This window comes from Corvus hawaiiensis, chromosome 3 (assembly GCF_020740725.1).
Source record: "Corvus hawaiiensis isolate bCorHaw1 chromosome 3, bCorHaw1.pri.cur, whole genome shotgun sequence".
Classification (NCBI taxonomy): domain Eukaryota; kingdom Metazoa; phylum Chordata; class Aves; order Passeriformes; family Corvidae; genus Corvus; species Corvus hawaiiensis.
Genome location: NC_063215.1, coordinates 83,650,437 through 83,666,458, shown reverse-complemented (window position 1 = coordinate 83,666,458; position 16,022 = coordinate 83,650,437). Strand labels below are relative to the sequence as shown.

Sequence of the window (16,022 nt, the reverse complement as noted above, 5' to 3'; positions counted from 1 at the left end):
ATAAACTGTGTTGAATTTTGAGAAAAACTAAGGGAGGATTTTATCTTGAATATTTTAGGGAACATATTTTCTTGTATCAGAAAAGACTTTGCGAAAAACACCTGGTGACAAACATGGAAGAACATTCATGTGCACACACTGAAGAGGTAACAACAAAATCTGCAAAGGATACAATTGCATGTTTGTCACTTTCTTCAATGCTTTCTAGCAAATAGAGATCCAGCAGTGCCTGAAATGAAAGATGAAAAGGTTTTCTAATGCTCCTGTCTTTCAGAGTCCCTGGCTTTAGGGGACTGCTGCTGCTGCTGCTGCTGGGGTTTTCAGCGAACAGAACACTCACGTGTAAACTGACAGGTGGGTATTTCCCAGTGCCGCCTTCATCTCTCTGCCACAACTTTTCAACTTGCTCTCCCAGCTGGGAAACCATTCCATCAATCATCAAGCAGTCAGAATCCCACCTTCCTCTGCAACAAAAGAGAGCAAGGGTTTGGACAGAGGAAAACACTCATTCCAGCCTCTCAGTGTCACAGATTTCTGACTCGGAGGAAAGATGCTCCTTAGGTCACAATGAATTAATGAGGCAGTCCAAAGCAGAAATCAAGAGAAGAGCTGCAGTGACTGTTTGGGTTCCAGGTTTGCTTTCCTGCTCTGTTATGTGGAATGCCAAGGAAGTGCAGACAAAGGGTTTTAACTGCCAAAGTAACCATGCTCACCCAGTCTAACTAACAGTGCAGGCTTTCTAGAGATTTCCTGTAAGTCTTACCTTGATAAGCGCTGGAGTTTCTGTCGGTGACCCGTATAGTAGCTCTGAATCAGAGGGTAATTGTAGAAAGGTCTGGACAAATGCATATGGTCATCTACAGGAGATAAAGTAAAAGCAAGTTAAAGAAGTAAGACCACGTTTTTCAACTACAACTTTGGACTAGACAGACAGAAACCACACAACCTCAAGAACCCTCCAACTCTCAAAGAATCCATGTTTCTGCCTTTGCTAAAAGAGAACTAAGATAAAAGGCTCAACTACTTCTTCTTGTCTCAAGATCAGTTTCAAGTTTGCAGCTGATGCAGCGTTCAGAGCACGCAAGGTAAGCTCACGGCCACTCCTAAATAAACAACTCTTTTGTCGGTTTGGAATGGTTTTTGAATGTGTCTGTGAGCATCTGTCAGACAATTGACAATGGAATTTATAAGGTGTCTAATTTCAGAGCATTTCCAAGGTGTATTTTCACCTCCAGCAATACACAAAAGGTTCCAAACATGCAGGTACTGCTTTTACTCTCAAAACAAGTGTTCTGGCAATACAGGTTCTGCTTACCTAAACCCTCAGGCAGGAGACTGGATCGACAGAACCAGATCACCACTTGTGCATACAAAGAAATGAGGCTGGTTACCACCTGCTTATTTGTCAAGTCTGTAAAACCTGAAAAAAAGGCAAAAGATTATTTGGATATTGCAATTCCTCTCCTTTTTACAAAACTCCCTTCAGCAGAACAAATAGAAAGCCTAAAAAAACATGGTGGAACTCTTTTTACTTGTATTTGTCCCCCCAGATCACTTCTGAATTTGAAAAAACAAAACACCATTCACCCACCCCCAAAAGAAACCAAGCACTACAAAGAAACAGACTCACTAAAAATTAAAATTTAAAAAAACCCAAACCTTATCAATTAGATTTACTCAGGAAAAAGCCATTTGTTTCCCGTGTAGCAGAGATTATTACTTTAGCAAAGGGAGCCTCTTCTTTTGCCCACACCATGCCAACAACAATTAATAAAATCAGAAGCCAAAATAACTCAAGGAACTTGCTTTACACATTACTCATTTCAGCTTCCTTTATATTTTCCAGCAATTTGCACACAGCTATCGATCACGAGCTAAGAACTAGGAACACTTCTCAGCACTGCCACACTCAGTTGCTGTAAGTGCCACCCAGGTGCTTACTCAGCTCACTGCTGAAGCAATGTAGCCTCCCCTACCCAGCCTCATGACCTCCACAACAAGCTGCTGCCCTGAACTCAAAGCATCTTAAATCACAGTCCCAGCTTCTCAGACTTAAGCCCCTCCTCCCAGCTCAATCTGACACTCTCCCAGCCATCCAAAACAACAGCAGCTCCTGTCTCCACAGTTACAACCCAAGCATCCTTCCAAACCTTAACAAACGGACCCAAGGCTTAGCAGTGCTTTCACCAACCTTTCTCAGTAAGCTCTCGGGCTTCTGTTAGAAAACAGTTCAGGACTGTGCTGAGGTTGCTCAGAAGCAGCTGGCAGTGCTGAAGGGACTGTAGTGTCTGGGGGTCAATGAAGTTGCAGGAGCCATCAAACAGCGGAACACCTTGTCAAGGATGAATATCAAATCATCAGTCAGCAGAGCAACTGCAGACTTCCAGAGGACACTTCAACAACCACACAACACTTAGAGAACACTTAAAGAAGCAGTACCATATACCGGCAGATTACTGAATAGGATCCACTACAAAGAATGACCTGAGCTTTCAAAAACGACCACACCAGTACTCACATATTTGGTCCAGTTCATCTTTTGTACAGATCACTTTGCTCCACGTCCACTCAAGAACAAACCGTAAATTTACAGCAGAACTTGGCTGCTCTGTAGAAAGAGAAAACAAAAAGGACGTGAAGCCACAATTTCTCACCAAAACAGACAGAACATAAAAACACTGGAAGCAGCATTACCTTCAGAAGTCCAGTGTTTAATGCATCCCGTCAGAAGTTCTAAAGAACCTGTCTGCACAGCAGCTGACAACACCGCTTCTAACTGCTCCTCCTAAGCACAACAGACAAAAGCAAATCACAACCTCACCTACTTTTCATTCCCGAGCCATCGACACAAGTGTTTGTTTCTAACTGGATACTCATTCAGACATCACAAAGTCCACTGGTGCAAACGCAACTAATTCCCGATTCTTGATTCTTTCTGAATTCCAGCCACGGGCTGGACTGATTGCTGGTTTGAGGAACACAGGAAAGTGTTCCTCTGACATTTCAACCTCACACAGGCTAATGTTAATCTCTATTTCTGTGCCTTGGGGTTTCAGTTTCCATTTACTGAGTCCCAGTTAACTATTTGCAGTAACATCCTCTGCTCATACCCATGATGCACTTTGGGCACCCCCCTTTGCCATCAGGAACACGTGAAGGGGACAGAGCAAACACAACTGTGTTTGCATGGAAACAGTGAAGCTGAGGCCAAGCAGCTCCCAAGACCAGCAAGACATGAAGCAGCTTTGACAGCCAAAACATTAAGCTACAATTTGTTAAAGTACCATAAAGAAGTGAAACATTTCAGTTCTAATAGGCAGAAATTTCTGTTCAAATTCTGTATTCTAATGCCATGGCAATCCTCGAGAGGGATAATGCACAGGCATGCACACACACGGCAAATAAGCTTATTTCAGCTGGTGTTCAGACATTTCTTTCAGGTGAAATGATCCTGCATACAATTTTTCATTTTTTCTTCCCTCTATTTTCTTTTAAACAAATCAAAAAGTTTGTGTTCTAGGTAAAAACATTACATTTAAGAGCAATTTCTACATATTAAAAGACATACAGATATTTCCATTGTTTTCTGAAAATGCATTTCAGGCAAGGAAACATGCCAACTACCTCTTAGGGTACCAAACAAAATTCCAAGCTTCTTGACCCTAATTCTGAAATTTTTCTTTCTAGTATTCAAAAGCAATCCCTGCTCAATGCAGTCTCTGAACAATATAATCACAGTTCAGCAAAGGTCATCATAAAATGTCTTGCTTTCCCAAGTAATTTCCAAACCAGAGTTGACATCAGAACATCTAATCAGAATGTAAGAGCCTACATCAGGCTTGCAAAATAAACATTCTATGGGCTGGGTCAGCTTGCCAAGAGGGCTGTTCCCAGTCAAACTTGGAGTTTGCATATTATTACTTCTGCTACCTAATGTCAAAACCTGCCTGTCAGAGCAGCTTCCAAGTCACATAAAACTCAGATGGCAATGTCTTGTAGCCTCTAGAGCCTTCAGATAAGATGGATGTATTCCCCCTGGATTCCCCAGTGTACACTCACCTGACTCAAACTGGATGGCTGGACATCAACCAGTCTTGGAGACAGCAAGCCAGCTACAAGACACCGAGTGTAGCTGTCACAAATGGCTTCACTTATTAAAGGACCAGATTTCTTCAAGAACTTCAAGGTCTGAAACATCAATCAAAACACACAGATTTAAGACAGCATTCAATCACTAGGGTTCTGTCTTAAAAACAACAGCCAAACTAACAGTTTCAGTTTATAGACAATATCCTGTGAAAGAAAATACTAACCTTTGCAATGCTAAAGGAAGTATTTTCCAGCCTGTCTGTTAACACCCGAGCCCTGGTATTTTCCCTGACACAAATTATATTCTGTAGAAGTTAAAACTAACACACAACTTTAAATCACACTTCTGTGCTTGTTTGTGCCAAAGATGATTTACATGGGTATATTTAGTGAGCTGGAACTTAATTTGAAAGGATTTGTCACAAGCTGTGCAGTGGCTCAGAAGTTATAATTTGGCCAAGGTTGGGAGAAAAAACATGCATTTCCTTAATAATTCTGAAACAGTTAAATAACTTCTCCCTTTCTCCATGCTGTCCTCCTTTCTCAAGTTCATCGGGGTCCATACCCTAACTCCACGCTGTGCAGACAGTACCAAGAAGAAAACGCTTTCCCCAACTTCCACCACACCCTTTCTTCCTACTACAGCAATGCTGCATTCCTTTCCAGCCATTCAATCCCTGCTCTGCCTCCCTAGAACAGCACTATTTGCATGAAACTGGCAGGATGTGACTGCAGTTATGCATGTGGATGGGCTGTGTGAGCATAAAGTGGTCTCTTGACACTCAAAGCACTGCAAGAGAGAAGCTTGAAAAGGTTCATCTCTGGACAGTCTCAACAGAGATACAGCAAAAAAGTCACCTCCTTCTGGAAGCCGGTGCAAGTCATGTGAACAACTCCCGAGCTGAGCAAGCACGTAACATCTGCAGAAACAAGAACGTTTGACAGACATTGTTACCTTATCACCAGTTTGTGCTTTTTCAATAGTGCCCTCTGGAAAGACAAACCTCGAGCAGCCCTTGCCTTCAGCAGATCACCTACAAACTTTCTTTAAAAAGTACTTACTGTCTGACCGTAGAAACTTAAGCTCCAGTGCCACCCAGATGCTGTGCTTTGGGCCTCAGCTCCAAGTCATTTCATTTTATGACCATCACCCCTTCCCAGGCTGTGTTACAGAAGCCCCAAAACCCAAAAGTCAGCAGCCTGTCAGATATGTTGCACAAGCTAAATACCTTGTCAGGACAGGTAACCAGGTTGGAGAAGGTTTGTGGGGGTTGTTTGGTTTGGTTTTTGTGTGACAAACAATGAACAAGAAGGAGAACCCCTAAGTGGCATTTGACCTCAACTGAAGCTTGTCACTATTCAAATGAAAAGCACTGAAATACCTACCAAAATTATAGGTGCTTGGATTGAAAAACTGTTCAGGCGGTGGATAAGAAGGAGGAACCCCCCGACTTAGACTACGCTCGTGTACCAGAATATCCAAAATGAGGTTTGGAGAAGTCATGCTTATTACAGGATCCAGTGACCACAGTGCAAAATAGGGGCAATCATGACGGAATTCTTCTGGCCTTAAAGAAAACAAGTGCATAAGCTCAACAGAGACTTTCAAATTAATCCTTTGTAGGGATATTGAAAGCAACTTAACTAAAACCTACCTCAGTGAGTCTGGCATTTGAGCATGATACCAGCGATTGATGTCAAACACACCCAAGTAAGTAGATGGTTTTCCCTGACCATAGGTATTCACTTGCCAACTGAAGATTGATACACTGGTGTCAGGAGAGATTACTGTCAAAGAGAAGACATTTTTTCTTGTTGTAGAAAATATGAGATCTGGTGTTTTTAAAATATTACTTTCTGTTTTGGCTTAATTCTGTTATTTCACCCATGAAACATAATTCTTTCTTAACAATGATAAAAACAATATACAGAATAGCAAACATCCATGTGATAGGTTTTAGTCATACTGCCTCTTTTTCTTGTTCAAATTGTATCCTTTCTAAACCAAACATACAATTATTAGCTAATCAAGGTTTTCCTCCAGATCATCTAAAAAAGATATCAAATAGACCTGGCTGCAGTACTGAGCCCTGGGGAACACCACTAGTGACCAGGTGCTAAATGGATGCAGCCAAGCCATATGTTTGATCAGGGAGAAGAAAAAAAAAAAATCAGGTAACATTCCTAAGCAACAGACAGATTGATCTTACTGTGCAATGAAGACAACTGCCAGAACAAACTGACTGACCAGTATTATACAGATGACCCCATACGCTGCTCTAGCATCCCAGCAAACATAAAATAAAACTTATTTTTTCCCTTAAAGAATGATGTCCAGAGGGATAAAAAAGTCCCACAGAACTTAAGCAAGCGATTCTTTTTAAATAAGCCCAACAAGGTCAGCTAGACGAATATTTAAGACTTTAAGACTGTGAATATAGAACAGCATTCATTGCTTAGATTCCCAAATCATGTAGTTTAGAATAACCAAACAGGGACATCAGAACAAACCTTCATTAATGCTATCCTCTCTGTCAGCATGGTTGCGAAACTTTTCTATGGTCTGACAGCTGAGTAATTTAGTATTGCTGGTCTGCCCTCTCAAGGGAAAGATTCCACCAGTGAGGTCTAAACTGTACCTTTCATCACAATATTCCAAACCCTGGGCAGGAAAAAAAATTAAAAAAGAAGGTAATTTTCATTAGATCTACTATGAAAGAAAGTATATATCTAATATAACATGTATATGGTACTGTTTATTTCCAATGAACTTATTTCTGATAGCAAATAAAAACTACATCTGACATTCAAGAGAATCAAGTTTCAAACTGGAGCAGGTAAGTTTGGCTGAAAAGGCTTTGCACATTTTCAAAAACTATGAATTCCTTAGCAAAACTTTGCTCTGAGGCATGCACAGTCCACACTATCTTATTCAGGAACTTTGGAAGTAACAGATATATGCAGGGTAGGCAAGAAAAATCCAAACCATCTCCTTGAAAAACTAACATGAAGCCTAAGCAAAGAACCTCACCTTCACTGTAGGATAACTAATCACTAAAACCAATTTTAAAAGAGATCATGTCCTGAACAAGAAATTCACCATTCCAAAGGACAGTTCCACAAGATAAAGCATGAAAATTCCATAAATATGTCCAGCATTAATTTTAATGACTAGAAATTTCAGCTGTCATTCATACATGAAGAGGCACACCCACACAAAGTTGGTGCAGAGAAGAAGGAGAAAAATAATACCAAATAGTTCCTGCTGAAGACAATTTCCTAGCCAAAGCCGCATACTTTAAATTTTCCACACTGCGGCAAGCAAATCTAAGTTAAGGAACTCTACTGCACAGAAGATACTAAGTTATGATGTTCCAGACCAGTTAAATGGGACAGTTTTCAAAGGAGTTGAACTGGTCAGACTCTGGTATCAACGTAGAGACTATACACAAGCCTTGTGCAGGACAAAGTTAAGGATATGCTCCATGACCATGAACTGATCCACAAGATACAGCAGCTGCTGAGATGATATAAAAAAGGCCTTTGAAAGCCTAATTTCAGCGTATCTTTCAGTTTTCTTACTTGAGCAGATTTAAGCAAGCCTTGAAGACAATGGAGACCCAAGTTGGACACGTTTATAAAAACACAGTGCCACGCATTTCAGAAGTTCCATTTGTGACTTGTACCGTAATACAAAGTGCAAGCTTTCATGGCCTCAAGTCTGATTCCTGGGACGTAAAGCACTGATGTAAGGGGACAAGTGTTTCAAGATACTGTGACTTCTACTCAGTGAACAAGAAGCAGCAGTAGATTAATTTCTCCTCATTTACTCAAGCTTGGCCTGGTGAATGGGACAACTCTTAAATTTGCTGTCACTGAAGACCAGCAAGAAGCTTGAATCAGTCATGTAGGCAGAGAGCCATCATGTCATACTGACCAATCTATGACCACAAGAAGTAATCCAAGACTTAAATGTCTACTGGAGAGCACAGATCCTGTCCTGATGCATCCTTTGGGGAGGGATTATTGGCAGTAGATGCTATCAGATCTCAGCATGAAACTACACATGCAAGTGGTTTATCTGGAAGCCAGCTGAAGAACCTGTCTTTCCTCCTCAGAGGGTGCAGATGTTCAGCTCTCCTCAACAGCCTTCTAAGATTGGCTCCTTTTGCAATCTTTCAACACACTCATCATGGGGAAGCAGAAACAGCAGGGAAGGAAAAGATCTCAGATCCAGGGAATGGTGCCTGACACCACTGATAAGCCTGTGAATGTACTACTGGTTGTATAGCCTGTAGAGGGTTCCAAGTCTTACTTTAACTACACCACAGGTTTTCCAAGTCACAAACACAATAACACTTTTTAATCGCTTTGTGTGTTTTTTTTAAAGAGTATCAACTGGAATTTCTAGTAGATCCATTTTTAAAGGCTGATGAAATATTTCAACCCTCTGAGGTACAAACTGACATTTGTCACATCTTGTTCAGAAAAGTAAGACAACTAAGATGAATAACCACCAAATAGTTAAAGGTCCCACACTTTAACATCAAATTGTTCAGATGGAAAAAGTAGTAGCCACGAGAGAAATAGAGACAATTGCTTTTTTCCCAATGCAGCACACAGGAAAAGGTATTGTCTTTGTCACTGCTAAGACTGTAGCTAAAAAAAACTTTTAAAAGAGGATAAAACAAAACAGAAATTCAAAAGTGAATCTTGAGAAGATTAAAGAAACTTTCTCCTATCAACCTGCCAAAGTGCTCAGAGCACAAGATGCAGGAGTGAACCGCAATGAAAGCTGTTTTAAAAAAAAAACGCCACACACACACAAAAGACCCCCAAACAGGGTGCTCTGTTCCTCTAGAGCACTGTGTATTTTTGTCATTAAAAAAACCACACACGAAGATATAACATGCATATTCAGACATGTTGAACCACTTGAAGGTATTTCTACTTCATCACCATGACAGAGGACAGGTTTTAAAGAAACACTACCTTCTCCAAACACCTAACCTCTATCTGTTCAAAAGCAACACTTCCAAATGAGGAAGGCGCTTTCCTATAGATAAAAGGAAAAAAAGAACAAAATTTAAACTCATTCCAAAAAATTCAAAACTCAAAGTCCCTGTAAAAAAGTCTTTGAACCACAGTCCAAGGTAATCCATGGATTACCTCAATTTCATTTTGTACTACTGAGAACATACAAGAGCAAGTGCCAAATAGGAGGAAAGACTTACTCTGAATTAAGATTACTTTCCCACTAAAAAGATCTTGGAAGAGTTTCGTGCATACTGCTGAATGGAATTAAAATTCTACAGGTGCCTCCCATCTCTGCCAGATATCTGAGACCTAATAATATCTCTTCTATATTTTATCTATTCTATACCACAGCATCTCTGGAACCAGTTCTAAAAATTTACGGAGACTCTTCTGACCAAATCATACCACCTTACATTGCATTTATATCTTTTGCTGGCTTTAAGAGTAGATTTCAGAGACAACCCAGCCAAAAAGTAAAAAAGAATCATCCTTAAAACTATTGAGTTTCAGAATCAAGACTGAAGAGACATTGTAGGTATTTTTGTAGGTGTATTTGAAGTCAGGCTGACAGAGCTTAAAAGAAAAACAAGATTATAAAACAGAGATCAGAAATCTATAGGATTTATACATGACCATATTTTAAGAAAGGGAGACAGACAGATGCTTCCTCAAATCTACAGTTCGGTAACACAAAGCTATTCAACAAAGCCCTGTCTTCTCTTCCTATATGCCATTCATGTGATGTTTAAATTGAGTAATTCCATTTGTAACAGCCATTTCCTCTTCAGGAATTGAATGTATAGGGGCTCTCTGCAGATGAATCTAGTTGGAACACACGACACTGCAGTATAAAAGTGTATGGCTTCAGTAAAGACAGATTGTGTCTGACCAATCTGGTCATTGTCTGTGATGGAGTGACTGCCAGAGTTGACAAGGGAAGACTGACTGATGTCACCTACCTAGACTTCTAAAAGGTCTTTGACACAATCCCACACGACATCACCATCTCTAAATTGAAGAGACAGATTTGAAGGGTGGACTATGCAGTGGATAAGGAATTGGTTGGATGGAACAAGCCAAAGAGTTGTAGCAAACAGCTCTGTCTCCAGGCATAGGCCGATGTTGAGTGGTGTCCCTCAGAAACCTGTGTGGGGACCGGTGCGCTGCAGTGTCTTCATCAATGACACAGTGAGATCAAGTGCACCATAAGCAAGTCTGCAGATTACACAAGGCTGAAAAGTGCAGCTGACTAAACAGAAAGCCAGGATGTCATCCAGAGGGACCTCAACAAGCCTAAGAGGGGGGCCCATGAGAATCTCGTGACATGAAGGTCTCCAAGTCCAAGTGCAAGGTGCTGCACCTGGAACAGGGCAATCCCAGACATGACTACAGACCAGGAGAAATGACTGAGAGCAGCCCTGCCAAGGACTTGGGGGTGCTAGTGGACAAGAAGCAGTATGCACTCACAGCCCAATAGTCCAACCTCATGCTGGGAGACTTCAGTGCAGCCTTTCAGCACTTAAAAGGGAGCTTGTAAAAAAGAGGGAGACTGACATTTTACAAGGGCAGATAGTGATAGGACAAAGGAGAAGGGGTTTTCAACTAAAATAGGAGAGAGATTTAGATTAGATGTTAGGAAGAAATTTTTTACTGTAAGGGTGGTGAGGATCTGGAGATCTGGCTGCCCAGAGATGCTACAGATGTCCCATCCCTGGAAGTGTTCAAGGCCAGGATGGATGGGGCCCTGAGTGAACCGATCTAGTGGGGGACATCCATACCCATAGCAGGGGATTGGAATTAGATGATATTTAAGGTCTTCCAACCAAAACTACTCTATGATTCTATGACTTGTTTTGAAAAGTATGGACCAAACAATGCCTACAGAGACTCATCAAAAGACATTTTTTCTTTAGTCTCACTCATCTGTCATCGTAAATATTAACCTGGTCAACTTAACTGATATTCACTTAGACAAAATTACTATTTTCATCTTCTCACATATAGGCCTGTCTTACCTCGTACATGACTTGTCCTGATGCCAGACGTTTTCTGTCACCAAATGCTAACTGCAACAGATGTAAACTCACAACATCACCTTCACTGAAAAAGGTATAAATGAGGAGATTTGATTACAAAGCGGCTTTACAATCCTCATTAGCATTTTATTAGATCTAGGCTGAAACTTACTTAAGAGCATGCTCTTGCTGAAAAGAAAAACACTGCTTCCCAAAACATGAAAATTGGTCACATTTAGCCAGTAAAACAGAAAGCAGGAAATTTTGACACTAGCAGCTTCAGGGGCCAATGCTAACTACATCATTGGAAAGCTTTAATATGCAGTATGGAGAAAAAAATTGCCGAATTGCTGGAAATCACTCACAACAGTAAAGCATTCTCCATGAAAACTGCTTTAAAGTCAAACTTAAGAAGACTACCACTCTATGAACAGCTGGGCTGATTAAGTAGCTTGCTGATGATCTTTACTGTTCTGCATCTGCAGCCTTAACCACTTTAAATGGTACTGAATATCATGATGGGAATACCAAACAAATCTTGAAGCAGTCATCAAGAAACAAGGGAAATCATTTAAGACTGAAAGCACAAAAATATAGGCACTGTTCCTTTGCCTTCTTTCACAAGGTAGGAGTGAGTCGACCCCTCTCCACAAGTGAAAAATCCTGAAAAAACTGCACTGTAAGCTTAATACTTTTCATCTCCTGTACAGTTAAATGAACAAAATGAATACACAGATATCAACTGAATGTGAACAAGTATTATAAAAAAAGATCAGTGACTTATGGCAAGATTTTATTCACCTTTGCTGTGTAGACTGAACAGCCCACAAGTAGCAACAATTGCGAGGATCATTCTCAGGCTCTTGAAAAGTAACTGCATAGACAGGAATCCTTCCTCCTTCAAGCTGAGAGTGGTGCCTACAGGTTTAAAACAAAAAAATGATAAAGAAAAAAAGCCTGCTGGCTCTAGCTGTTTGTAGAAGGGTAGAGGCATCTTCTGGGGAAAAAAGCACCTTGCACGTTTATCCTCAAAGTGCAGAAGGTTGTACTTCCATCTTAAACAACTGATGACTGACAAGCCACTACTTCTTAAGTATTTGTCTTCCCAACTTCTGAACTTCAGCTGTACCTTCACAATCTTTTCTTGGCATCTAATTATGGTCCACTGTCTATTTATGCATCCATAATTCATCCATAACACATATGTAGTTTCCGGTGAGGTGCTGTAGATTTCCTTACGTAAACCCCTATCTGAATGTGGTCAGATATTTTAAGTGGCAGATTTAAAATCACCTCTAAATTTTACTATTGCTTATAAAATTACATGTCCCTTATACTGACTCCAAGGCTTCCAAACAATCTTTCATTTGCATGCACCCTTGCCTTGGAATGAGTCCACCACCAATTTCCATTAAGACTGAAATGTAGGAAAGAATATGCTTTCAGACATAGATCAGCTATTGAATTACCATGTCGCACTAGTTTCATCATGGACACTTTAAAAAATATTATCACCAAAATCACATTATTTACATAATGAAGGCTTTCAGTAACTTCAGCCTAAGTGCAGTACCTGGTTCTGAAAAATCCTTTCTAATACCTGGAAATACACACATTGCATAGTTTTACTGAATACTCCTGGACAGAACAAACTGACTTACAAAAACCAGTTTTATCACAGCCCTACTGCAGCACTTCCTGAAACAAAAAATTGAGACCACTACACCTCCAAGTGTGACCTAGTGGAAAGTATTACTTACTCCCTCTTCAAAGTTTTCATATTCCATAGTGACAAGTAGCCATCAGAAAAACCCACAACGAGCTGGTTGCTTCTGCTTATGTAGCACAGGGTTGATACTGCTGTTCCTGAAGGACTTCGTAATTGAAAACAGAGATGCCTCCCTTCTCTGGTCACAGCTTCTCTTCTCTGTGGAACTTCAGCAGGAATTCTAGTGACAACTTCTAGATCTACACACATAAAAGCAGGCAAGAAATGAATGTATTATGCCACTTCAGCTGCATTTGGAACTGATGTGATTATACAGTGTGTATAATCTAATTCTACTGTCCCAGGCAAAACACCCATTTCTGCAACACCTTTTTTGCTATTTCTGTTTCTGCACCTATTTAGAGAAAAGAAGGACTCTCCAATGGGACAGGTATTCTCAATCCTATTTCAAAACTGGGTACAACTGTAACCTTTCTAGACAAATTCATTTTTAAGGCCTCATGATGAAGCTATTTGAAGGGACATGAACTCCTGAAACCACTCTTACAACACCCAAAACAGTGGGCACAATCTGAAGACACAAATTGCAGTATTCATTCACCCAAATTCAGGGCTTTTGATAAACCAGATTTATTTCAAAACACAAGCCTAAAATTTGCCCAAAGTCATTAATGGAAACAGGAGAACGCTCCCAAGAAATATGGTACTTCCGACACAGCTTCCTATCAGGCAGCTGCACGGACTCAGATGGAAAAATTCCTACATCCCACTGGTACGAATCATAGGGACAAAGGGATCTGGGCAGCAAGAGGTGTTCTTAACATCAGGCGGAGTATTGAGCCACTCCCAATTTTTGGTCAGTTCAGGACCACACAATGCCAAACTGCCATCTGCAATCAGCAGTGTCAGAAATGTCAGCAGTCAGTCAGCACGCTGGGATCTTCACTGGGATACATGCTGGCTTTTGAAAAGAAACAAATTTTCTTACTTCTAAATTCAAGTTTAAAAACTGCAGCTTACCCGATGCTTCTACTTCATTCTGACTGCAAGATAAATCATCCAAACAAAGGTCAACCAGAAGGACATGGCCAACGTCTGTAGCCACCGCTGCCACTCCAAAGAGCCATCGCAGGCTCTGGTGCAGGTGCCGGGTGCTCACACTGGCTCCGCCGTCACTGCTGATGGGTTCGATGGCAGTCACCTGCGGGAAACTGCAGTCAACAGCAAAGCTCTTCTGACAAGCTCGAGAGTAATCACTCAGAAGGGAAGCTCAATTCACTCAGAAATGAAGCCAGCATTAGCACATCAGAAATAAGAAAGTAAATACAGGTTCGTAAGACTTAAAAACAAAGCATTGTTCCCAATTATACCAAGCAAAAAGGAAATTCATAGAAAGAAAGCTCTCTCCACTTAAATGGCCCATTCTGTCTTTACAGCTTACCAATTTCCATTTCCTACTTAGAAATAATTACATCTGAGAAGACACATGAAATCAATTACGTGCTAGAAGCTTTACTGTATGTATGGGACTTAAGTAAGAAAGACAAAGCTAAATCTAGTCCTTCCACTGCTCACAGCCCATCGGCACTGTGATACAGTCCAGGTCCTCTTTACCAAACATGTCACAGGATAAATCAGGGCTGCAAGGCAAACAAGGCAGTGGCCATGGGCCACAGCAGACACACCATTTCCATGGGAATGAAACATTCCTAGAAAGGCTTGGAGGGAGATGCTGGCTTAGTAAAATCTATGCTGGTCCTCACTTTGACTCATAATATCCAACAAAAATTTTAAATGCGTGCCAGCACTGTCACAGATGGGAAGGAAAACTGTAGAAGGCAGCCTAAACCAACAGCAACAGACCAAACAGGAACTTGCTCAGCCTGAGGAACAAGCTCTCTCTGCTCCCGGACAGGACAAGCAGTCCCCACAACCTCAGGACAAGGTGAAGACCCTTCAGCACCCACAGCACACCCAGCACAATACTGACTGCTCCAGCAGAGACCCAAGCACACCAAGGCTCCTGCACTAAAGCTGGACAACAGAAGAACAGGGGCTATCGATTGGCCTCTTACAAATGCAGCACCATGAAAACAGGCAGCTTTACAGCAACAACAAACATTTGTCTGAAAACAAAGCAAAGTAGTGAGCATCACAAGGTGGTCCATCTTTTTAGGGAGGTTATTTACCCCCAGAAGTGGGGGAAAATATCCAAACCCTTAAGCCCCCTGAAGTTTTCTCCTCTCCCATATCAAGCATTTGCTTATGACTGTGCTGCCTGGACATCTGCTACACAATCCACCTTTTACCTTGGACACAAGAATTCCAATCTTAGAAGTACCTATAGTTATTTAGGAAACTCGGTTTTCTTTCAGAATTTTTATGATTCAAATTAAATCTCCAATCTTCTCTGCTGCTCAGAGGACTAGCAAAAGTATTTTGATTACTCGGATTCTTGAGCTCCAAGTCTTGGTGACTGTGATGAGGAAATACGGGACACATCTTGCTGCACAATTAGCCAAGGTTCAAGCGTTGCTTTTAACTTCTTTTCAAGGTATTTTTTTCATTGTACAACTGGCTCCAAATGAATCTTTACTAGTTTTGCATAGAGTCTTCCAAAAATGTTCCCCGGTTACTTCTATTTTCCATGTAGACGCTCCTGAAATGACATATTTTTCCACTATGCTATGCACTGCTTTTTCCTATTCTCCTAGTGTACTGCCAGCTCATTCTGGGAAAGAACAAAGAAAACTTTTCTCAGCTCACTGAATCTGAATGCTGCCCTTCTGCCTCATAGAAACCGGGAAAAATTGGGAAAATACCACGCAACAGTTCTTAAACATGCAACTGTTATAAACCAATTCAATGTAATTCATGTTTTTAATTCAGAATCCAGTTCAAATCATACTCGTCAACATTTTCAGTTTTCTGCTGCATTTTATATATCCAGAGGGCACTGAGAGACACTCACAGCCATTATGCTAAAATTCTTTCTAAGCTCCTGAGTTTGGGTTTTTTAACTCACCTCTGTATTCTCTGAATGATTCAACATCCACTGTTACACTAAAAGGCAGTCACACCGTCACAATAAGCACCCTGTATTAGTACACTAACAACCTGACACCTAGGAGCAGAATTGCTCTTAGTGTTAA

General features: G+C 40.9%; 1 protein-coding gene across 2 annotated transcripts in view; it reads right to left on the bottom strand.

Moving 5' to 3' along the window:
* Window positions 1-16,022, bottom strand: part of LOC125322845 (protein ELYS-like) — a 41,424-nt gene that overhangs the window by 17,171 nt on the left and 8,231 nt on the right. For both annotated transcript variants that reach the window (XM_048297107.1, XM_048297108.1), the window contains exons 4-19: window positions 13,891-14,071; window positions 12,902-13,109; window positions 11,943-12,059; window positions 11,142-11,226; window positions 6,601-6,751; window positions 5,745-5,877; window positions 5,476-5,657; window positions 4,948-5,009; window positions 4,060-4,188; window positions 2,695-2,785; window positions 2,519-2,608; window positions 2,192-2,332; window positions 1,316-1,420; window positions 764-857; window positions 341-464; window positions 173-229 (exon numbers count right to left, since the gene is read on the bottom strand). In XM_048297107.1, coding sequence (XP_048153064.1) covers window positions 173-229; window positions 341-464; window positions 764-857; window positions 1,316-1,420; window positions 2,192-2,332; window positions 2,519-2,608; window positions 2,695-2,785; window positions 4,060-4,188; window positions 4,948-5,009; window positions 5,476-5,657; window positions 5,745-5,877; window positions 6,601-6,751; window positions 11,142-11,226; window positions 11,943-12,059; window positions 12,902-13,109; window positions 13,891-14,071 — 1,950 coding nt within the window. The remainder of the gene's footprint in view (window positions 1-172; window positions 230-340; window positions 465-763; window positions 858-1,315; window positions 1,421-2,191; window positions 2,333-2,518; window positions 2,609-2,694; window positions 2,786-4,059; window positions 4,189-4,947; window positions 5,010-5,475; window positions 5,658-5,744; window positions 5,878-6,600; window positions 6,752-11,141; window positions 11,227-11,942; window positions 12,060-12,901; window positions 13,110-13,890; window positions 14,072-16,022) is intronic.